The sequence below is a fragment of the Acanthochromis polyacanthus genome, chromosome 10 (genome assembly GCF_021347895.1).
Source record: "Acanthochromis polyacanthus isolate Apoly-LR-REF ecotype Palm Island chromosome 10, KAUST_Apoly_ChrSc, whole genome shotgun sequence".
Taxonomy (NCBI): domain Eukaryota; kingdom Metazoa; phylum Chordata; class Actinopteri; family Pomacentridae; genus Acanthochromis; species Acanthochromis polyacanthus.
Genome location: NC_067122.1, coordinates 6,278,283 through 6,302,050, shown reverse-complemented (window position 1 = coordinate 6,302,050; position 23,768 = coordinate 6,278,283). Strand labels below are relative to the sequence as shown.

The 23,768-nt window shown below is 41.1% G+C and overlaps 1 protein-coding gene across 1 annotated transcript in view; it reads right to left on the bottom strand.

The window, feature by feature from the left end:
- Window positions 1-1,364: 1,364 nt before the first annotated feature.
- sec24b (SEC24 homolog B, COPII coat complex component) overlaps window positions 1,365-23,768 on the bottom strand; it is a 35,006-nt gene continuing 12,602 nt past the window's right edge. The window contains exons 5-24 of the mRNA XM_051954345.1: window positions 23,210-23,293; window positions 21,047-21,210; window positions 19,926-20,110; window positions 19,505-19,607; window positions 17,303-17,429; window positions 16,876-16,985; window positions 16,146-16,258; window positions 15,892-16,010; window positions 14,716-14,771; window positions 14,199-14,405; window positions 13,368-13,491; window positions 12,231-12,389; window positions 11,934-12,107; window positions 11,584-11,694; window positions 10,694-10,869; window positions 8,565-8,702; window positions 8,288-8,392; window positions 7,071-7,163; window positions 6,436-6,539; window positions 1,365-2,848 (exon numbers count right to left, since the gene is read on the bottom strand). Coding sequence (XP_051810305.1) covers window positions 2,734-2,848; window positions 6,436-6,539; window positions 7,071-7,163; window positions 8,288-8,392; window positions 8,565-8,702; window positions 10,694-10,869; window positions 11,584-11,694; window positions 11,934-12,107; window positions 12,231-12,389; window positions 13,368-13,491; window positions 14,199-14,405; window positions 14,716-14,771; window positions 15,892-16,010; window positions 16,146-16,258; window positions 16,876-16,985; window positions 17,303-17,429; window positions 19,505-19,607; window positions 19,926-20,110; window positions 21,047-21,210; window positions 23,210-23,293 — 2,567 coding nt within the window. The 3' untranslated portion in view covers window positions 1,365-2,733. The remainder of the gene's footprint in view (window positions 2,849-6,435; window positions 6,540-7,070; window positions 7,164-8,287; window positions 8,393-8,564; window positions 8,703-10,693; window positions 10,870-11,583; window positions 11,695-11,933; window positions 12,108-12,230; window positions 12,390-13,367; window positions 13,492-14,198; window positions 14,406-14,715; window positions 14,772-15,891; window positions 16,011-16,145; window positions 16,259-16,875; window positions 16,986-17,302; window positions 17,430-19,504; window positions 19,608-19,925; window positions 20,111-21,046; window positions 21,211-23,209; window positions 23,294-23,768) is intronic.

Sequence of the window (23,768 nt, the reverse complement as noted above, 5' to 3'; positions counted from 1 at the left end):
AGTTTGTGTTCATTCAACACACAAGTTCAGGTCACATTTAGGCTTTTATCATAACTTTTGTTCTCATTTGAACCATGTCTTCCTTCTCTCTACCAAAACCCAAGGTTACATTCTCCAAGATCTCATCATACATCCATTCTCTATACACCGCTTTATCCTCACTAGGGTCACAGGAGGACTGGAGTCTATTCCAGCTGACTTCGAGTGAAGGCAGGGAACACCCTGGACAGGTCGTCAGTCTATCACAGGGCTACATATATGGACAAACAGTCACACTAACGTTCACACCTGCGAGCAACTTAGAATAATCTATATAAATTAAGCTAAGCATGGTCTTGGATTGTGGGAGGAAGCTGGAATAGAGCGTGTCATGGCTTGTAGATATCTCGGCATGGATTTTAAAAAAAATGCCGCCTTCAACTCTACCTCTCCAAGACTGAGCTCCTTGTGATCCCAGCCAGTCCCTCTATACAACAAGAAATCTACATCCAGCTTGAATCAGCCCAACTCAAACCCACAAAATGTGCCAGAAACTTGGGTGTCACGATCAATGACCAACTAACCTTTAAGGCTCATTTGTCCTCTGTTACTCAGTTGTGTCGATCCGTCCTGTAGAACATTGGGAAGATGAAACGCTTTCTGAACATGCAGCACAACTCCTGGTAGAGGCTCTTGTAACATCACGCATCGGCTATTGCAACTCCTCACTGGTAAGCCTCCCCCCATGCATGGTCAAACCTCTGCAGATGATCCAGGATGCAGCAGCACGTCTGGTTTACAACCAGCCAAAAAACAGCCCAGCACCCTGGAGTTCAGATCACTTCACTGGCTTCCAGTTGCTGCCTACATCAAAGTCAAAACTCTGACACTTGCATTCAAAACTACAATGGAAACTCTCCTACCTGAACTCTCATTCAGGTCTACGCTCCCTCCTGCTCACTACGCTCGGCCAACAAAAGGCGCCTATCCAGGTTGTTTTCTCCTGACTAGATCTTTGCTGCTGTATCTACTCTCAGATGTACGTCGCTTTGGATAAAAGCATCTGCGAAATGAAATTGTAAGATAGTCAACTTCAAAAAAATAATGAAAGATGCAGTTAATAGATGTAGTCCGTGAAAATATATTGGCATTTCCATGTACTGAGCTGTAAAATTTGTCTTAGTTAAAAGATAAGTGACTGATCACATAAACACGGGAGCCGTTACTCGAGTCACAGCAAACGATAAGTCACTGAACGTTTGTCTGGGAAGGGAAAACATCGGGATTAAAAGCCCCTGAGGTACAGTCGCTGTATATATTTTCAATAAAACCATAAATGATTATAAACAACATCACATAATAAAAATCACAGCACATGGGACAAACAGAGTTCCATTTTTGTTTTTATTTAATAAGCTGGTTCATAAATTATCGCACATAAAAGATTCTTTTCAGTAGTTACAAAGTGGATAGCAACTTCATATAGCGTCTGGAGAGAAAAAAAACAGATGAGGAGAAGACTGCCAACGGGGAGTGATTGATCACACCGATTTGGAAATTATCAGAGAACCGATTGGCATTTATCACCGAAGATCATTCTCATATATACTTATGGGCCAGTAGGGACTTATTCCATCTTCTAGTGGACTATTCTGACCACTAAAAAAAACTGTGCAATCCTGATAGCATAGGTGATATCATGTGGTAAAGTAATATCACCCTGGAAATGAGTAAAATGTAGAGTTGTTACATAGGGTTAAAGTAGCGTCAGGGTGTATTTTTTTTTTTACCTAAATCTTCTAAAAATACCTAAGTCTAATCAAGAATTGCTGATGCCTAAATGTAACTCAGTACCTCCCATACACAAATTTAATAAAACTGCCACAGAAAACACAAGAAAATGAACTTAAAAAATAACAGTTGTCCTAGATGAGATGGTGATAACTCGGCTGACTACAAAGTGGCCTGTATGTATGGGAGTGATTTGCGATGATAATACCAACTGAAGGGTTTGATAACATCCAAACCATGTGTCGATCTTGACTTCTCCAGGGGTTCACACAGTGGAGCAGAGAAGAAGAAGCATCCAGCAGGAGTTTTAAATGTCCAACCGCTGTCGAATCTCGTTCCTGAAGAGCTGTCGTTCATCACCAGACTAGCAGCGGACAAGACGGCGACACGCGTTTCCAAAGCACACACCAATACTCTTGTTTCCGGTCTCCAGTGTATTCAAAATAAGTCTCAGAATGAAAATAAAATGAAAATAAATTCTAGAAGAAAAAAAAAAGAAACAGCACTAGCTACATGTTAGGCTCACAAAAACAAACTGAACTAAACATGTTTGAAGTGGCATCTTCTTGGCTTGACTCCCTTTCCCCTTCTTTTCTCGAACAGGTTCGACAGTGGTTATGAGGCAGCGACCACGCGCTGCAGGAACATTTTCAACAACTCACTTTATTAATAAAAAAGAAAATCACTGTTCCTTCATTTATTTATTTCTGTAACTCTTCATACTTTTCCTACAACTACCTCCTCCTTCCCTTACCATGGTCGGATCGCAGCCGGCCGACGGGCTGCGGAGATGGATTTGTTCAATAAGACTGTGAAAGGAAACCCACCTCACTGAAACTGGTCTGAGGGAGCGATGGGAGACCACCGCTGGCCAACGCTAGTTCTCACGCTACGAGCTGAAGTCCAGTTCTGCTCTGGTTTCAGGAATCTAGTGGCCGAAGTTTCTCTTAGCATGATGGGAGCCTACTTGGATATTTGCTGCTGAATGTGCTGCAGGAAATCACGGTAGGAAGAAGCCACCTCAGACTGGTCCTCTACCAGGTGCTGGAACAAAGTGGCCTTAGCTGAAGCATCATCTCTGCAGGAGCAAAAAAAGACAGGTGTAAAAGGAAGCAACTGGTTTGGAGATGTTAATTGTGGCGTGGACACTATCATCAATCAACAAACAGTAAAGGTATCATACGTGAGAAATTTTTCAATTTTCCTGTTATTTCTGAGGATTTCATAAACAAAAGTGTCTATTTGGCTTGAGGAAATGAAACCCCAACAGAACCCTTTTTTTTAACCTTGTTACAGCCACAGGTGTTTGTGTGCCATCTTGTTTCTAGTTGGGATTTCTTTTGGGCCTTTTTATGTGGAGATGGCCTGTGTGGGCCCAGCTGTGGCTGCTTAGAGATCCTCTCCAGAACCCCAGCTGCCGGTCATCTCAGCTAATGAGTCTGGAGTTGAAGACCTGCACTCCAGCCTTTTGTCTTCCCCGCCTAACGATCTGTCTGATTGGGCCACCACCCAGATCCCTCCACCTTCAGCCATCCAGTCACAGCTGTCACCACTTCCTGAAGAGGATAAATCCTGCAACCAAATTCTCAGTTGAGGCGGCTGGGATTTAATGTGACCACTGTTTTGTAGTCACTAAGGGGTGGCTACCTGGAGCATAACTTCTGTTAGCGGCTGCTATTTCAGTGAGGAGCCACCAGTCTTGGTGAAGACTGTGGCTCCTGTTAGCAGCCCGCTAACTTGGTGAGAAGCTACTAATGGCTTGAGTCTTCACATGTTGTGTCTTGTTAATAAATGTGTGTTTTGAGGCAGCAGTTTTGTTCAGTTAATTATGCACACTCGGCACTCCTTTGTATTAGTTTCAGATGTTTGTGGTGGGTGTTGCTACTGTGTTTGATTTAGCAACATCCACCAGTTGTGTTTTTGTTTGATCACTTTTCTTCAAATTTGTCACTGAGCATAAATTGCTTCACCTAAACCAGGGATGTCAAACTCACTCCACAAAGGGCCGGTGTGGCTGCAGGTTTTTGTTCCAACTAAGCAGCATCACACCAGATGTGACTCATTTAATCAACCAATCTCAGTCTCCAGACAGGTGATTGGTCAGACTGTGTGCTCTCGGCTACAGCATTTAGTTCTAACATATCTACAGCACACAGTCTGACCAATCACCTGTCTGGAGACTGAGATCGGTTGATTAAATGAGTCAGGTCTGGTGTGATGCTGCTTAGTTGGAAGAAAAACCTGCAGCCACACCGGCCCTTCGTAGAATGAGTTTGACATCCCTGACCTAAACCAACGGCAACAACTGACCCTAGCAGTTGGGTCAGAACAAACCTAAACAGTGTGTCTTGTCTTGTTTACAATGTGGTACTCCAACTACAAAATAGGACCGGACTAAATGGAGAAAATCCTTAATTGCTATTTTTCTGACAGATACTGTGATATAACTTACGTTTTTTTTAAAGTCAAGCTTCATCTCAAAATTTACTGTTTAATAGGTTTTAAACGTGATGAAACATCATGACATGAGATGTCATTGAAAGCGTGACCATCACACACACCGACCAGCGGTTTATCTGAAATTACAGCCTCACATGGGAAAGGAAAAAGCTCAAAAACACACGAGAGCTGATTGCCGTTGCTACAAATCCTCAGCTGAGATGATGCCTCACTGTCAGAGACATGGGAGATGCTGCCACCTTAAAGCCTGGAGAAGTGAATCATTTATCGCTCAAGAGTTTTAACTTTGCACTTTTCCACAGAGAACACTCCTAACAGTAACAGTGATGCTGCATTTCTGTCAGGTGACATGACCAATAAAAAAGGTTGTTCTTGCAGTTCATTCATCATGTTCAAACATTAAGACTTCTTCCTGTTGCAGTCTCTCTGTAAGTGACTCTAAAAATGCTGAAGCTTCATATTAACTTCTGATTTCACCCCGTAAAAACCAAGCCAGCATGATCAAGAGGAATGATTACAGTGAGAAAAAGTTACTACAGCTTCAACCTCTAACACGCAATGAGGCATATAAGGTTCAAAACCACAGCTTCATCGTATTTTTGCATCTTTAGCCTTTTAAAAGAACTACCTTTATTTATTTTGATGTCTTTTAGCAAAACCTCTTTTAGTCATGTCATTTCAGATGATGACATCCTGAACCTCGCCGTCCAAACATCCGCTCAAATACCACTCGGTCCATCTGTACTGACATCAGCCAACAACAGCGGCGTAAACATGCGGTTGAGCAACAATGCGGTGCCACAAAGAGGAGGAGAGAGAGGAAACGGTAACAATGCATTCCCTGTGGATGGCTTTACCGCTGCTGTCAGTCACTGACCTCACTGCTTACTTTGTGTTTACAATGGAAATAGTTTTCTGTCAACCTCAGGACAATCTCTTTAACATGAAACCGGCCACACCCTGTTTCTGTGCAGTGCCGGCGAGAGCAGCTCGCTGGGAATGTGATTTTTACTGAGGTGATCACAGCAAAACTAACATGCAGGCCGGGCCAGAAGTAGGCAGTTTCATGTAGTAGATCTAATTTATCCAAACCATAATTCCATATCCTTTATTCACGTTTTGGAAATGTTATTAACCCATTTTTTCCCCCAATCTTGGTTTACATTTTTATGTTTTTTTAAATATTTTTTTCGAGGGATTGTAGGCAATAGCAAACAAATTAAATCAAGAGGAAAGAAAGTGGACACTAAAGCAGCACTGGAAGTGTGAAAATGCAGAGCAGGTGCGCACATCATAGCAAGGAGCTTTAACACCTTCTCCACCTTCATGCCAGGCAATTTATCACATAAGAAATTAATCTGAAAGCACGGGATCGGTAGGTGAAAACCTACTTTTGGCAAAACCCTGAATATTAACCCTGAAGACTGACATCATTTCTGAACCTGAAATTAAGAAGTATGACAACTGAGCCACAGTTTATTTAATTTACAAAGATATTCTTTTAGAAATTGGTAGCTATTTTCACTATGTTTTAAGGGACCAAATGTCAGACTCAGTTTGCAAAAAAAAAGGATATACACTACTGTTCAAAAGTTTGGGATCACTTAGAAATGTCCTTATTTTTGAAAGAAAAGCAATTTTGTCATGTTTGCTTTATCTTTATGTAGACTACCCATGCAAACAGCTTTACACATTTAATAGAATGGCAGTTTTGAGTGGCTGGGCGGAGTCCACGGCCCACCTCAGCTCTACCTCGATAGTCATTTCCAGATTAGCTGGGAGTTAGGGGGACTCGGGCGCTGCCAAGATGGTGATGGCCAGATCCACCACCTGTGATATCACCAATAGGTCCCAAGGTTCATGAAGGAACTCCCATCTCTATATACAAGCACGGGTAAAAACTCAGAACAGTGAGCGCTTTTTGTTCTGTCGAGTGCTTCGTTGTACTTCAGTGGAACTCTGATGTTGTTGCTCAGTCTCTTAGTAATGGAGGAAGTGAAACTGTAATCTGACTGATGAAAACCTGTCAGAAGGCTTTGTTATTTTCAAAATTTAGGCAGTAAAAGAGGCATGAAGCACAACTAACAGCCTTTATATGTCCCTGTGTGACTTCCTACCCAACATGTGGATATGATAAGATGCACACAATCAAACACAGCTCCCTGACTGTTAGTAAAAGTCAGATGTGCATCCAGATGTGCTTACTTGACGACGTGTATCGTGCAGCTGAACGCTCGGTTGTCCTGCAGCCAGTCGAGGAACGCTCGCACCCTCTCAGAAAGAGGAGTCTCCAGCTCAGGAATGTGACTCTGGGTTTCACAGAGAGAAACAAACATCAGCAACATTGTTTTCCTGCCATGCTTCAGATAATGCAGATTCAGACAGTCATCCCGGCTATACAATGTGGACAACAGAAACACGCCTGTGGTTGGGAATGTGCGGCTTGTAGGTAGCTCTGGGTTACATTGACCTCTCACTAGCAAAAATAAAATAAACAGCACAAACAAGTGCTGACGCTGTTTGTTCTGGATGCTGCCGTGATGCCCACACTGTGGCAGTGACAGAACTTTCTAGGTGGCTGCATGGTTTGTTAAAAAAGCAGAACGGCTACTACAGCAAATCTGTTTTTGCTGCACGAGTTGTATTTTTTACAAGGCTGACAGAAAAGCAGAGCTTCTTGACTGTGAAGCAAAACAGTCGTTTTCAGGGAAACATCATTGCATAATTCATGTAGGAACTGGGCGGTGGTGTCAGTCGTGCCATTTCCCTAATCACAGTTATTCTCTGTCATTTCCTGACATGCTGGGTGAAACATAAATGCATCGTTTTGAATCACTGACCATGTTGGGGGGTATTGAAGCGTAGTTGGGGCAGCCCAGAACATCCCGGATGAACATTTCATTGCAGCATTTGCCGATCCACAGATAAAACACCTGGAAGAGAAGAAGGAGAGAACAACATGACTGCACCTGCCTCATCTTCTACGTTTGTGTTGACATATTAACATATTCATGACTAGTTATTCAACACCTAAAGTCACATTTAGTTAAACAGAAACCCAGTTACGCATCTCTTAATTATTTGAACCCACTCTGACATTTTTTCCTTTAATAAATATGTGTATAACTTCAGCACTAAACGAAAAGCACAAGCAAGTGATTAATATCATTTATTCAGCGCAACATGGGCTATTTGATTATACAGACTGCAGTGATAGCACAAGAAAAATAGCACAGTGTTTCCATGATGGATTACCAAACCTCTGAGAGCATTAAAAGAACACTCAGCTTGTTGCAACCGCTGAAATGTGCCCTGCAGGACAGATTTGAAATTAAGTCGCTATACATATCCGTTACAGAGATATTATTAAAAGTATGAAGCCAGTGCTGGTGCAACTGTGGACAACCAGCATGACTCTAGATGGTTAAACTTTAAAGCATCACAACAGAACACATTCTTTTAAAATGACCTCCTTATGTATGACTAATACTTTACTGTGATGTTCAGTGACTCTTATCAGAAAAAGCAACAATATATTTGGACTCCACAAGGCACTCTGGGGTCTTTAATTTAATTAAAGTTAATCGATACACACTGAAACACAGACCTGCATATACTGTCCTGAGTCAAAAGCATTGAAAACACTATGAACTTCACTGTAATGCATCAAAAGTTATTGACATAAATTGCACTCTTCTTTAAATTTTATTCTCTTTGTTTATAAGTCAATGTGTGCAATTGAGATACTTTGTGTAAAATCCCCTTACGTTACATTATATGACAGAAGCTGATTAAAAACTGGACTGTACCATTGCTGTTGATGTTACCGAGGCCAACAATGGCACAAAAATTTAATGGAGGACAAAGTGGCCATCAGTTCTACAAACTTCGAAAAAGTTTATAATTCTATGTTGTTGTTTTTTTAACACAGACTAGATGGTTCTGCAGCAGTGAAGTAAAGAATATAAATGAGATTAAATAGAAATCCAGAGAAAAATCTCTTTAAGAACCACATCCCTGCAGAGTGCACCACGAATAAATAATCCTGAAAGCTTACGTTGCTGCAGTCCATGAGGAAAGCTCCGTCTCTGCTCAGCCTCTCAGCAGACAGGTGGAGCAGATGAGGCTGGGGAACCACGGTGTCGTTCAGATGGAGCGCCCCCTGCAGGTCACACACACCAAAGAAAGGTCAACTTTAACGGGGTACAGTAACGGTCGTATTAGAATTAGATAAAATAAAGTAATAAGCAGCTTGTTTTTTATCGTTAAAGTCTATCAAACTTGACAGACTTGTTACAAAAGCATCATGTGTGTGACTGCTGTCTGCGTCCTACCTGGTCAGACATGTTGTCCAGCCTGTACAGGTCAGGATGAACCAGTCGCATCAGCTGCTGTAGCGGCTGTGTCTTGAACTCGCACATGGCAAAGACCCGCTCGTCCAGCCGCGTGCTGGTGCCGGTCCGCAGCGCTTTCTGGAAACAAATTCAAATCGGCTCAAAAATGTGTCACATTTCACTCATCCATTTGAAGGAGTAAGGCTGTGTGTTCCATACAGTGTTTTCTTGAGACCAGCATGTGTTTTTTTTTCATATTTTTTTGCAACGGGAGCAATGAATATTTACAGTTTAGTGCATGTGCTAGTAGCGTGATGAAGTGTTGAGTTTCTTTTCATTTTCTTTCTGAAAAAAGCTGAAAAATGTTAAAAACGTTGGGTAAAAGGCTGTGCACGTCATGGTCACCTTTCACCAAGCACTGCAATCCACAGTGGATCAGTAGCAGGACAAACACTGCACCAACCAACTATCCACAGTCTGCCTCTACAACTGCTGAACAAGAATGAAGGAAGGGTAAATACTTCTGGTTTTTGATTATTCGTGTCTGTACCAAACCTTGCACAATATTAATATGAAGTCTAGGGCTGGCCCGAATAGTGGTTTCTGGCCTCCGAATATTCGGGCCCTATTAAAGACGAATATCCGCTTATTCGTTCCGCCCCGTAATGTCTGACCAGGGGGAGGGGGGCGCGGGGCGCGGCGGCGGAGACGGCCCGAATAGTCGGATCCGTTCGTCTGGTCTCCCGGGTCCACATTTTGCCCTCGTTTAGTCTTTAGTTAAACTGAAGAATTCCCAAACGCCGGTCTTCAGCATCTTGTCTTGTGTTTATGCAACGAAGTGAAGCGTGACGTCAGAGTCGGCAGCCACCCGGCCATTCGGATGGTATTTCCAAACACGAATGGAGGAGCCGAAATGAGCCGAAGAACACGGCGGGATGAGCCGAAATGGGCCAAAGGCGCAGGGAAGAGACGAGCTCCTAATATTTTCGTCTGGGGGGAGGAGGGGGTGATCACACAGACATATGTGTATATGTTATAGACATATGTGTATATGTTTATGTGATCACACGACGAGATGAGCCGATGTGGGCCGAAGGCGGAAGGAAGACAGTTAGGTGTAACACTGCATATTCTTTCCGCTCGGTGACGTCCGACGACGGGGGTGGGGGTGGGGGGTATTCGGATACCAAAATTAATATCCGGATAGTGCCGTAGCGAACAAATATTCGGATATTCGGGTCCAGCCCTAATGAAGTGAAAGCGGTAGTTGGAGAAATATTTCGCTTTATCAGGTAAGCAACAGTCAGCAGAGTCAGCCAGCGGATCGGTCCTAACAGCTGAGCATCTTCAGAAGAGCATCTCACGTTTTCAGGTAAGAAAACGCTCAGGTGGACACTGAGCAGAGACCTAGAGATCTATTTCCAGGTGTTTTAATGCTTTACAGCCATAAAAGATTAAAATATAAAGGTTAATAATGTGCAAAGTGGATTAAAAAATGCAAAACAAACCCTTATTTGCGATTAAAAGGTGGATTAAACAGAGGTTGCGTCATAAACTGACAGTGAACTTCCAGTAGCATTTGTCATTTAATCAAGTACTTTTTAATTTGGTTTGAACCATTGACATTCATGAATGCTTTAGGGTGTAAACTGTTATGACCCAACCAACACCTACAGGAGGATTTGTCTCAGAAAAGGGTGTGTGTGTTTCAGTGTGAACACACCCTGAATGTGTGCATGCACACATCCTGAGTGGATGAATACAGTCATTGACTAAGTCTGTATGACTGAACTCAGCTTTACTGGCATGTGAGTGTGTAAATGATATTTTGTAGGTTTTGTTTAGGGTGTGTGATGATGTAAACGTTGCTCATATTTTAGACGTGAACTACAGATGTAAAGGTTAAAACAACGTTGACCCTCAAAACTTTCCACCAGAAGGCATTAAAGCGGGTACAAGGTGGATTAGTGCTCCATTATTCAACCTCACACGTTACCAGACATTACGCTTATGCTTTTCTTATGGGATTTTGAGTCTATGTGTCAAAGCCTGACTAAAGCCTATAATGATCCTTTGTGACGTGTTTGAATCTGCGTCTTCATGTGCTGATGCCAGCTGAGCGGCCACACCTGTTTGAGCAGAGCGAGGATGTAGAGGGGGAAGAGGCGCATGGACGCAGGCACGACAAGTCCAGACTGCTGCAGGTTGGACACGTTGCTCTTGTAGGCGCTCACCAGGTCCACCACGGCGTTCACCAGAGCGTCACGTGCATCCGACAGGCTGGATGACACGGACCGGTCGATAGCTGGAATAACAGAGACAGGATAAAGAACATCTGATTGCTTTTCAGTGTTTTAATCATTTCTGAACAGATATTTAATTTGGCTAAAATTGTAGTGTGGAAAAAAGCAAAGGAAAACAGACGTGGTTCACAAAATAGTCAACATGATGTGTAAATTGAATACAGTTTGAACTACAACACACAAAACGCCAGTGTAGTTCTCCAAGAGCACAGTTTTCCAACAGCTTATGTCACTTATAATAGTCCAAGTATGACGTATTAATTCTAACTATCAGAAATGTTCAGTTTTCCAGGCCCAGTCCTAATCTGCCCTTAAAATATGCTTGACTCAACCCTCAAAGTGAGCCTTGAGATTAGCCTGGAACATCTCTAATGTGTAATATAAGTTACGTATTTAAAGGTCAAAAGGTTCTTTGTTGTCGTATCATTCCACATTTGCACATGAAACAATACGAAATTGGACCCTGGTCCCGGTTTCAGTCATCAAAACAATATAAAAACACTTTCATAAAGACAATATAAGTATAAAGAGACACACTATATATACAAACCTGCAACATAAATATGTGCAGTGAACCATCAGTTTGTGCAATATTTAGTAGGTAAATAAATAAGAGTCTTCCCAACGTTCAACCGTGACGAAGCTAAAGATTCATTTTTCACAAATGGGTGAAGTAGATGCTTAAAGAGGTGTGAACGTTGTGTTTAGAGACTCACCCATGTTGGCTAACAGACAGGTGATTGCCTGGACGTCAGCTCCGGCATACACATCGCTCAGCTGGTTGACCACCGGCAGACACAGTGTGTGGACCCTGATACGCCTCTTACCTGCAGGAAAAGATCAATAAAAAACACCTGCATGAAGATTTCATTTCAGGATTCAATTGGGGGAAAAGAACACTCAACATGCAGCGTTTGTATTTGTCCAAATGTGAATCACATGTGAACTAAACAGACATGTCCACACCGGGAAGTCAGTCAACACAGCTTACGGCTCCTACTGTTGGTTGCTGGAGCAGTGTTTTAGCTTTTAGCCTGGCAGGAGACACAATCTTTTATGTGTATACCTCTACTAGACGTGTAGAGCAGAGCAGCCTGGAAGCAGGCCAGCGACGAGTCCGCCAGAGAGTCTTCAACTGACATCTGGACAGCGAAGGCAGAGTCTGGGTTCACATTGGCCAGGGACAGCAGGTCAGTAGAGCGCACAAAGAAGTTCCCGTGGAACGTGTGAATGGATAAACCTGAGGGTCGGGACAAAAGTTATGTTTAAAAAAAAAAAATAATCAATGCGTTGGAAAACTTCTAATACAAAAGAGCAAACTACACATTAAACATGTGGCGTTTTGGTGTGAAAATCCAGCTACCTTTAGTGCATCGTATTCTCATGACGGCCTCAAAGCCAATCTTTCTGGTGAGGTAGCGCTCGAGATCCTTCTGGAACTTCTCCAGCTGAGCCGGGTTGTGGATGTAATGAAAGGAGGGGTAGTAGAAGACACTGCCCGCTGAATACTTTGACATACATGCTGAAAAACAAGACAGAGAAAAAGAAACAGAACAGGATTGACTTGAAATTTCATAAATGATTGTTGGAATTTAAAGGCATTAAATGCAAATGGGTGTGTTCATGTTCTGAAGGACACTTGGTCACAACAAGCACTTATGTCCTGCTAGCTTGAAAGATCACTCTAAAATGTTCTATTAGAAGCCACAAACATACTAAACACACCAGCCAATAGTGGAGAAGTGAATTATGCAGCCAAAGTAGTGAGACATTTGCTACTATTTCTTGTTAAGTTTTAAAAACATATTTTAAAAAAAGCAACAAAAAAGGCAAACAAAAACTGAAAAATCCTGACAAAATCATAAAATAGAATTTGTATAGGAATGCAATCGGAAATAATTAACATCTACAGATGAAAGCTTTGCATTAAAGTCTCTGGATACAAGACTGGGAAGGACTTCAAAGTCTTCAGAGTTGATCTAATTCATGATCCATCAGTTACGGATACGGGTGAAAAGTCACTATCAGTGCCGCATGTTGACTGTAGGAACATGAAGAGCAGAGTAAAATAGCACATAGTTTTCTTTTTAGCCCCAAATATAAGAATTGTTAACAGAAACTCAACATCTGTATCAAAACAATCATCCGAAATATGATTAAACAGACAAAATGAGGAAGACAAGAGGTTGTTTATGAGTCACTTCTTAATAAATCTAGGTATGATGGCATAGCAGAGGTTTGAGAACATTTTCTGGAGGTAAACTAAGGTCACGCTCCAACATCCACACTACATAGTTTACTAGAAAAAGATTTAGTAAGTCCCAACAGATAGCATAAAAAATGCATTATGCCAGACAATAACAGGATGGTCACACTGTGCAGAATACTTTGGATACTTTACTTTTTGACTTTCTGCTTGTTAGTTAGAATCTACAGCCATCAAAACTAAACTCAGCTAAAACTCCTCCCTGCAGTGAGGTGTGAATGTTTGTGTTCTCACCTAATGAGGCGAGGTCGGCATACTGCGAGCTGAGCAGGAAAAGATCCACTCCAATCTGTTGTCCTGAGCAGTCCAGTGCAAGTTTCTTATAGAAGTCTGTGGCTGGGCCGAGGTGCTGTACTCCCTGGAAAGGAAGCAAGAAATTACCAATAGATCCTCATATTGATCTCAAAATTGTGGGTAAGTTGGTGTTTTTGCATTAAAGGATTAAACAAAAGGAATAAAAGTATAATAAAGATGCAGAGTGAGTGCAAATCATTTGACAGGTGTGTGTTTTTTTTTTCATTTTCATGCTTTTTCAGCCTCAAAATCCTCGTCAAAGCTCATAAACCAACAGAAAGCCACTTTCCCTGAGCAAGAACACATCTGCTCTTTGTTCATTTTATTCAAGATTTTAGGAAACCTCTGCTGTGACTTCTTGGCAGTTCACTCAGATAGAAGATGTACGATGATGAGTATCAATAAATCTCAGTGGTGGGATGACAAAAACACACTTGGCTCACCATCACGGTGTTCAGTTTCTGAGCTGAAATGTAAGAATCGACCGTAATGTTGTCATAAATAGGAGCTGTGGTGGGAATATAAATAAAACACAGCACTATAAATGCCAGGACACCAGATATAAATCCACATAGCAGTGACTGTTTGGCTGTACTTCATCTGTCATATGGTTTGGTTTAGACTTCATAAATAACAGGAAAGGTGGTGCAGCCATCATCGAGACGTCCCATTCTATTTAAAAAGATTGGTAGTAAAATGGTGAAAGATGGCGGCAAAAAAACTGACACACTGAGGCAGGAATTCAAACTTCACCATCAGTGTATCACCAACCTTTGCACTCGAGCGCTGATTGGGGTCTTCTCTCGCCTGCAGCGCACCGACACCCAGCGTCGGCAGCTGAGTCTGGAACACCGTGATGCGTCCGCCGGTCGGGGACATGAGCTTATAGGCGGCCTGTAAGGCAGGACCGAGGGCACTGTGGGTCTCCCTGGTCTGGCTGAACATCTCTGGTAGCGACGTCAGCAGGTCCTTCACCAGCTGGAGGAGGGAGGAGTGGTGACAGAACAGAAAGAGAACAGTTTCACTGCGATCGAGAACATCTAGCTGTTAAACATGTAAATTTTAGACCTAGCTTACTGTATTGTACATTTTATATAAGCTCATTCTTATGTTTGCTGCTTTTACATATGAAATTTTGCACAAATCTACTGCGAATTTTTCCCATTTCCCACTGTCTGATTGATCATGTGATGAAACTTTTAAAGGTAAACATCATCTGAAAAGGAGCAGAAGAGAGGCAGAGAAGACGAGTGCAAGAACATGAAGAGGCCACAAATGACAGGTCTACCTCTTTGCTCTCCTTTAGGTTCACCATCAGACTGTCATGGGATGGGATAAAGACATCTGCAGGGGGAAAAAAGTGACATTAAAACTAAAAAGTACATTGAAAATGACATACCTTCTTAGCTCTGCTTGTTACATGGAGCATCTGACCGGGAGCAAATTCATTTAGAAACATTATGGTACAGTTTACATTCATTTAAGAGTCATTCATTATTTCTAGAACTTATAAGTAACATAGAAAACATCCACAAATGCATTCTTAATTACCAACTGAAGCATTTAGATCACACAAAGGGAGTTTCCCCAAGTATTTATTAATTTAACTCTTTGAATGCTAAAACCTGCCAGCACGTTTAAAAGGTAAAGTTTAAATAATTGAATAAAATTCAAATGATTCCATTTATCAGAGTAATAAAACTCTGTATAAACCGAAATAGCTCTCAGATTTTTAACTTTTCAGTAGTTTCTGGGAGAAATGGCAACAACAACAAAAAGCTCAAAATAATAATAATCAACATTCCTGCAGTCTGTACAAGCCATTATTCACTCTGCTGAACTGCAGAGAGATGATAAGAGAGGCGGAGAGGGAAATGAAACATACTGGATAAATGAACAAATCAAAAACAGTGAACAGAAGAGTGAGCTGTCAGCAGGTTGTTCAGATATACACTCATGAGCGAACTTTCTGGAGTCAAAGGGAGAATAGTGAGGAACACGCCTACTTTGTAGAGGTTGTAAAAAGGTAAATAGGCAAAATAAAAGTCAAATAGTCCATCTATAGCATGTGGCACCTCATTTCTAACACTTGTGGGCACTTCTAAAAACATTACACATATTGAGTCCAGTTCTTTCAATTTACGAGACACAACAATTCAAAGAAACTCATCTTATATTCTTATTTTAACAATTTATGGAATTATACAGAACTATGTTGCACTGCATAGAAGATATTTTTGAATTCTTTCTACTTGTACTCGTAGTTGTGCTGTTTCCATAGATGTGCAGGACTTCAGGTGCAGAAACAGCTTGGAGCTCAGGAGGGTTAAAAACAATGAACATAAACAAGAAAACAAGCAAAAAAACCAACCTCATTATCAGATGGACATGTTGTGTGCTTTGGAAACTGCAGCCACCTACAAAAGAACAAAGAGTCTTATCCTAACGGAGTGAACAGACGTACCATCGATGTCCGACACGACCAGCATCTGCGGCTGAGACAGGCCCTCCTGGAGGTTATAAAAGTGGATGGTGCTGTCAAAGGTGAGGAAGCCCACCCTGGTGCGCACATCCCCCGGCAACCTGAAGCACATGAATTCTGTGAGCGCTGGTTTAGATGGAAAACACCAAGAAAAAACTACCAGACGCTCATTACCGTCTTGTAAACTCACACAGCAGCTGCATTTATATTCAACTGTGAAAATAATCAGCACTTACTTAGTCAGGTTCTCAAGAAGTGATTCACAGAAGTACTTCAGGTATCCTGCTTCTACAGCATTGTGAGAAACATCGAGCACAAACAGGTAGACCGCCGGCTGAGGAGGCCGCAACTGAAGACACAGAAGGCAGGGATGTATTTTTACAATATTTAAGGAAACACCTCACATGTGAGAGAGGACATAAGTGTTCTAAAGTGTAGACTCTTGGTCTACAAAGCACTGAACGATCTTGGACCTGGACTTATTAGCTCCAGATCCGGGGCCCTCAGGTCATCAGGGACAGGTTTACTTTGTGTCCCCAGAACCAAAAATAGTGAAGCAGCATTTAGCTATGATGCTCCTCACCTGTGGACCAAACTTCTTGAACACCTGAGGTCTGAGGAAACCGTCGGCTCTTTTAAATCAAGCCTGAAAACCAGATCGTTTACTGCAGCTTTCCCTTAGATGCTCAAAATATTTTCTTGACTTTTAATGCATTTTAATTGCCGAATAACATTTTATTTCTATGATTTTAATGTCTACCTTTAAATACTGTTTATAACTAATTTTACACTTCTGTGGTGAATGTACTTCTTTGACACTGTGAAGCACCTTGAATTGCCTTGTGTATGAATTGTGTGACACAAATGAACTTGCCGTGCCTTCACACTGCAGCAATAACATTGTCACACTGCCCTCTACTGGACAAATCCTCACAATACATGTAAGATGGATGTGGGATATTTTACCATGTAGTCTGATGAGGCAATGAACTCCACCGTGGCGTTCTGGACCTCTGGCCTCTTGTGTGGTTCTCCGTATGACCTGGTGACTGGGTTGTACATAAACTCATCTGGAACTGAACAAGACAGAAAAAAAATTAAATTCTTTACACAGGAAATGTAGCATTTTACATTTTTGTCGTCGTTTATTTTTATTTACTGCACATTCTAGCTTATTTATCTGTATTTGTGGTGATGGGAACTGCACTCTTTCAGCTCTAATAACCAGATTTTCCCTTGGGGATTAATAAAGTATTACTATTCTATTCTATAAGGTAGGACTGCTGCAAGTCTAGACAAAACACAAAAAGCTACAATATTAAGTAAGGAGAGAGCTGCAAGCACAAAAATCCGACAGTATTACTTCCTCAGTAACATCTGACTGGACTCATACCATCGTTGACCCGGTAACACAGGTTGCACTTCCACCTGCGCTGGTCCAGGAAGGTGACAAATGGGTTGATGTAGGTGCGACAGGAGCGACAGCGCACTATCGTGTTCGATGTGATCACCGGTAACTGCTGCAGAAGGTAAGGGGAAAACAGGTTGGAGAAAGATAGAGCGACTTCTAAGAAAAAAAATGCTAGATGTGTTTCATAAACTCAATATTTTACATATTTTGGGCCTTCCGCCTTCTTTTCCAACCATCCCATGACCTTTTCAAAACATTCCTCTATCTGTGCCTCAGCTGATGATTAAAGAGGGCTTTGTGTCATTTTTCTGGGGAATGTGGTTGAACGAATCTTTGCTGTTATTTGACCCAATGTTCTGTTTCTATCTGTGCATATGACTGTTCTGATGGTGCACCACGGTCACCTGAGAATTTGATTTTTTTTCTCAGAACAGAGGACATTTAATTTTCACTACACCAGCCACAATGTGTGTTTTTGGACTTGTGTTCTCTCCTTGCAGTTGATCAGAAATCACAGCTTAAGTTATTTATTCACCAAGCTGATCAACAGAAAAATGAAGCTATTTTGATAATCAGTTATTTGCTGCAGTTGTTACACTAACGTTCAAAAGTTTGGGGTCACCAAGACAATATTATGTTTTACATTTAAATTCACACTTTTATTCATGTGCTAACATAACTGCACAAGGGTTTTCTAATCATCAATTAGCCTTTCAGCACCATTAGCTAACACAATGTAGCATTAGAACACAGGAGTGATGGTTGCTGTAAATGTTCCTCTGTACCCCTATGGAGATATTCCATTAAAAATCAGCTGTTTCCAGCTAGAATAGTCATTTACCACATTAACAATGTCCAGACTGCATCTGTGATTAATTTAATGTTATCTTCATTGAAAAAGACTGTTTTTCTTTTAAAAATAAGGACATTTGTAAGTGATCCTAAACTTCTGAACTGTAGAAATCTCACATAGAATTAAAATTTTGTTTAATGTGTTGCACAAAAGACATCTGGATTTACATTACTTTGATCTGTGTGAAATTATGAAAAAACGGCATTTTTTCTTGTTTCAGTTAGGGCTGCAGCCAACAGTTATTTTCACCGATTATGAATCTGTTGACTTTTTTCTTGATTAGTTCTTTGGTTCACGTAATGTTGATTGATGTTTTCCAAATCGCAAGATGGCATCACTTCAAAATGTCAAAGATACTCATTTTCCTGTTATACAGGAGGAAAGACACCAGAAAAGATTACAATTTAAGAAACCAGAAAGCAATTAATTCACCAGTTGACAAGTAATTAATTAATCATTGCAGCTCTAAGGTTAGGGTATTTCTTCCCTTACAAACAGATTTGAAATGCGCTTTTAACAGTTAATCTAGCCTGCTACACTGTTAGAATAAAACAGACCAGCTAAACAATGACTTCCTGTAAAGCTACATTCTGTGTATTTACAGCCATTTGACCGGTGTTAGCTTCCTGCACTGCTCTCTGTCAGCTCATACCCTCTGACAAGACGCCACCTAGCACCTCTATTAATACATTCATCTATCTGCTCTGCTCTTCATCATTATCATTCTGTCCTCCTGCTGTCACTGCATCTGCAAACTGTCTACAAAACACTTGATTCAGTGAACAAAGACGATAACGTGTTAAATAATACTGTGTTTTACTCCCCGGGTCCCGTTGTGTAGTGACATATTGCTAACATAATAATCATCGACTGTTTTATTAAAACAAATGGTTCTGCGCTGCTGGCTGATGTTATATTACATCTTTGTTCTGCAAGTTTGGAATTTTACAGAATAAACCACAACTGTTTGCAAATAAAAAGTGCAAAATGGTAGAAAAAAAGACAAAACATCTGCAAATCTGCAATGCAAACGTTTCATGGAACAGCAGTGTCAGTGTCCTCAGTTTCTAAAACAGTGTAAATAATAGGTTTTAGAAAACGCAAAAGAATGCCTTTTTTTAAGAAAATCCAAAAAAAAAAAAGAGTTCAAAGTTAAGCTTCTCAATCAGTCACAAAGTACTCCAAGAACCGCTTTTAATCACATCTAAATATAAAAGAGTAAATAGATTAATTCCTCTTCAAGAGAGCAAAATGTATCTAAAAAAAAAAAGAGCTTTGTGTCTGCATGTTTCACTGTGTATATGGGGGTTCTTTAGGGGGTCAGTTCATACCTGTAGATCTCTGAAGGGGTGCAGGAGGAGCCCCAGAGGGAGTCTGGCCTTGTTGAGTAAAGCCTGGGTCTGGGGGATGCTGGTCAGGGTACACCTGAATGTCCTGATCAGCACATGGGAAATGAGAAGAGAGCAAATTAGCAAATATATCTATGCAATAAATGATGAGAGATAAAGTCTGTAAGAAATCCAGAGTAAACATGAGAGAAATAAATGCTTCAATCAGCAAAAAAAGGGAGATCAAACACGCATTTTATTTCCTATTTAAAGGGATTATTAGTATAATTTCAGTAGTGTTATGAGTTGCCTTTATTTGGTGGTAAACAGTGAAACAAAATATAGAATCTCTAGATCCAGCAGCCACTGTTGCTGTTTGTGGGAAAAGCACGCCCCGTTAGCTAACTGCCTACACTCGACTTACTGCGGACTGCAGTTGACCTTCTTCAGATCGGAGCTGACGTTGGGTTCGGGGGCCTCCAAGGGCCTCGGGGGCAGCAGGTTCCTCTCCTGCAGCAGGTTGACGGGCCTCAATGCCTCCACCTCCAGCTCAGGAACCCCGCTCAGCCCCCCCAGGGCGGCAGACAGCTGGGAGAGGTTGGGGAATGGCTGCAGAGAAGGAAGAAATGCAAAGAAAGAGCGGCTTTTTCACTCTTTTTTTACTGCAGGAACGAACATCTGTCAGGAGTGAGGATGGAAGATTGAAACAGTAACTGAATGTACTACCAAAATGCAACAGGGAAGACTTTTTTTTTTTTTAGAAAAGACTAAGATGCCTTTATTGTGAATGGACTTAAAAAATACAACGAAATCGTGTTGGCATTCTCTTACAGTAGCAGCAGGAGTCATAGGGAATATAAGAATATACCGGTATTTACACTAGCGTTCAAAAGTTTGGGGTCACTTACAAATGTCCCTATTTTTGAAAGAATAGCAGTTTCTTTCAATGCAGTTAACATTAAATTAATAAGAAATACAGTCTAGACATTGTTAACGTGGTAAATGACTTTTCTAGCAGGAAACAGCTGATTTTTAATGGAATATCTCCATAGAGGTACAGAAGAACATTTCCATCAACCATCACTCCTGTGTTCTAATGCTACATTGTGTTAGCTAATGGTGCTGAAAGGCTCATTGATGATTAGAAAACCCTTGTGCAGTTATGTTAGCACATGGATAAAAGTGTGAGTTTCCATGGAAAACATGAAATTGTCTGGATGACCCCAAACTTTTGAATGGTAGTGTATATAGATAAAATGTAATAAAAGCAGAGGTATTTACATGAATAACAGCAGGAGTGGAATGAAGAGTCATTTTTTTGCACTAATTTCATCAAAAAACATTAATTTCAAACCCCATATATATCTATTTCACTTTGCAGGTTAATTCAATGATTTAAAGTGTTCCTGATTAATTTTTCATCAGCTCCAGCATTCAAACATAACACATTAAATATATTATTCCACTCACAATAAACACGAGAATCCGCAATAACGTGACGCATCACTCAACACTTCAGCAGTTTTGTTCAAGCTGTGGCCTCACCTGGGAGTACTGCTGGTAGCCTGACTGTCCATACAGGTCGTGGGAAGGCGAGGCGTCCGTGTGGGAGGCTGGTCCCTGCTGATAGGCTGACTGCATGCTGGGGTAACCATAGCTACCATACGGAGCAGCCTGGTTGGTCATATCATTAGAGGGTGGCATGGAATCTGGACAATAGATAGATTAGCATCAGACAAATGTGGTGCACGTTAAAAACACAGAAATGTACTTCAGTGTAGCTGTGAAGTTTGTTTCAGAAATGAGATATTTAGGCCTCGGAGATGTTCACATAAATAAAGACTTGAACCACCTTTTAGGGAAAGCACATTTGACAAGAAGAAAAGATAGTAAATCACTTTCTTTCCTTAAGGGGTCTTCAAATACCTCAGTTTAAAGAAGTTTGTGATGTTTGGGGAGGTTGTTTTTGTGTGATGTTTGTCCAAGTTTCTATCGACCTGCGATGATAAGTTCTATTTTTGTCATCCAGTACTTGATAAGATGGTCCCTGCGCCCAGTTACACGATAAAGGAGTTGTAAATCTGTGACACTGCAGCACAGGAATAATTCTATATAGTGGCCATGTCAACAAAACAATGGTTTACAATCATGTGTGATGCTGTTAAAATGATCACATCCTGAGTGTGTTCAGCCTTATGGGGGGGGGGCACTGCTTTGAAGAAGGTGGAACTGGGTGAAAAGGAGACAGGTGTAATAGTTGAGGGACTATCAGAGACCTGGGATACCTGAGCACAGAGCACTAAAAATGGAGGGAAACAGCTGCAAGCTCGATTCACTAGAGAAAGAGGCTGAGCACAGCGGGGTGTAACAAACCACTGAGATTTCAGTTTCAGGCTGATTTTTTTGTACGTATTTTTGCAGCTAACCTGGGGAATATGCTTTGTTCTTTTGGCTGGATTATTCTGCAGATTTCTGAGAGTTTATGGACGACTGTTACTGACTGGAATAACTTTTTTCTACACCTGTGAGCAGTGATCACATGAGAAGGAACAGACTGGGACAATATGAATCATAGACTTGTCTGTGAAGTAAGATTGTGACTTTAAAAATGTTCACTTCAGTTTGCCTTGTCATTATTTGTTTACAAAGACTTACTATTTATAAAAGCATCTTAAAGGAAAATCACATTTTACTTGTGTATTTGGTATGAGTCAATACACAAATAGCTCAATGACTGATTGTACAGCCATGGCCATAAGTTTGGACACAGCATGACTTACTATGTCTGTTTTGATGTCTGTTACAGAACATAACTAATATTTTTTGACAGCACCAGTTTAATTAGTCAACAAATCAACAAGGGATATAATATCAATAAATTCCAACAATTGGAACAACTTTGTTCCCAAAACATAATATTAGAAGAAAATAACAAAAAAATGCAGTACTTTCACAACCGAATTTGGTAAGAATAACAAAATGACACCAAACTCTTTTGATGTTTTTTTAAAATATGAAACTTAATATAGGTCTCAGGAGTTGTGTCCTGTATTGTAAGTGACAATTTTGTGGTATTTTCTAAGATTCACGAGCGTCATGGTACTTGTGTCCAAACTTATGGCCATGGCTGTAGTTTGCAAGAGGTAAAAGGTGTAGGTTACTTTATACAAGAACAAACAAGAAATTCTGGCCATTTTGTCTTTAGAGAAGCTTAAATAACACAAACAAACAAAAATACTACAGAAACAAATATGGACTTGTCTGAGGGCTGCACCTAGATGCCAGAATGTGCCGTCTGCCCGATAGTGTCACTTTGTTAATCTGTTCTCTAGAACATACCTGTCTAGTAGCACCTCAGTGTCATTCTGCTATAAGGAGGAAAGATGCATTTTTTTTTTAATCAATCACAATCATTATAAGGGAAGTTAAGTGAAGGACGCCACTTCCTCAAAATAGTGACTAGTGGAATTGTTTTGATAGAACATTTGCATGCAGGCACTGTAATCAAATGTCTGTCCTTTAACCCGTCTTTACCGGCGCAGTGCTTTGCATGGAAAAGTTCTTTGGCCTCCCATTTCTCATTGTCCTGAATGCACCAGGGAAGCTGTCACATGAGTGAGACTCAGTGAAATAAATCTAGCATGCTTAAAGTGAGTCGCTCTCAATAAGAGGAGCCACATATGCAGTGTGTTCGTAATAAACTATTACCTGGATAGCTGCCGCCTTCTAAGGAATCGTAGCTGTTGGGCACCGGAGAGGCACTGCCAGTAGTGGAAGAGGAGGTGTCGCCGCCTAAGAGAGGCAGAGATAAAGAAATACACACAGAAAACATTAAAAATTAAGATTAAAAGACAAGAAGAGAGAATAAAGCATGAGATTTACACGGTGAAACAAAGACGAACAGGAAGAAAAAGCACAAGAAGAACATTAAAAAAAAAGAGGAGAGGCCTGAGAGACGGAGGGCAGCAGCTATAAATGAAGCCGGTGAAGAATGAAAAAAGGAAGGAAGATCATGATAAATATGAAACGGTCAGAAAACAGTTTAAGACAAAACATTACAGAGAAGTGGCTTTCTTGTTTGTTCCATGAAATGTGCTTTGCTTAGAGTCCCTCAGGCCTCGCACCAAGACTGAGAGGGAGGAGGCAGAGTGACCGCTGGAGAGAAAACATGAAAAGGATGCACTTAAGTCTCGAACAAGTGAGTGTACAGACGCTGCTTTGTGGGGAGTACAGGCCTCTAAGGATAGGAAAAGCGGAGGGAAAGGCA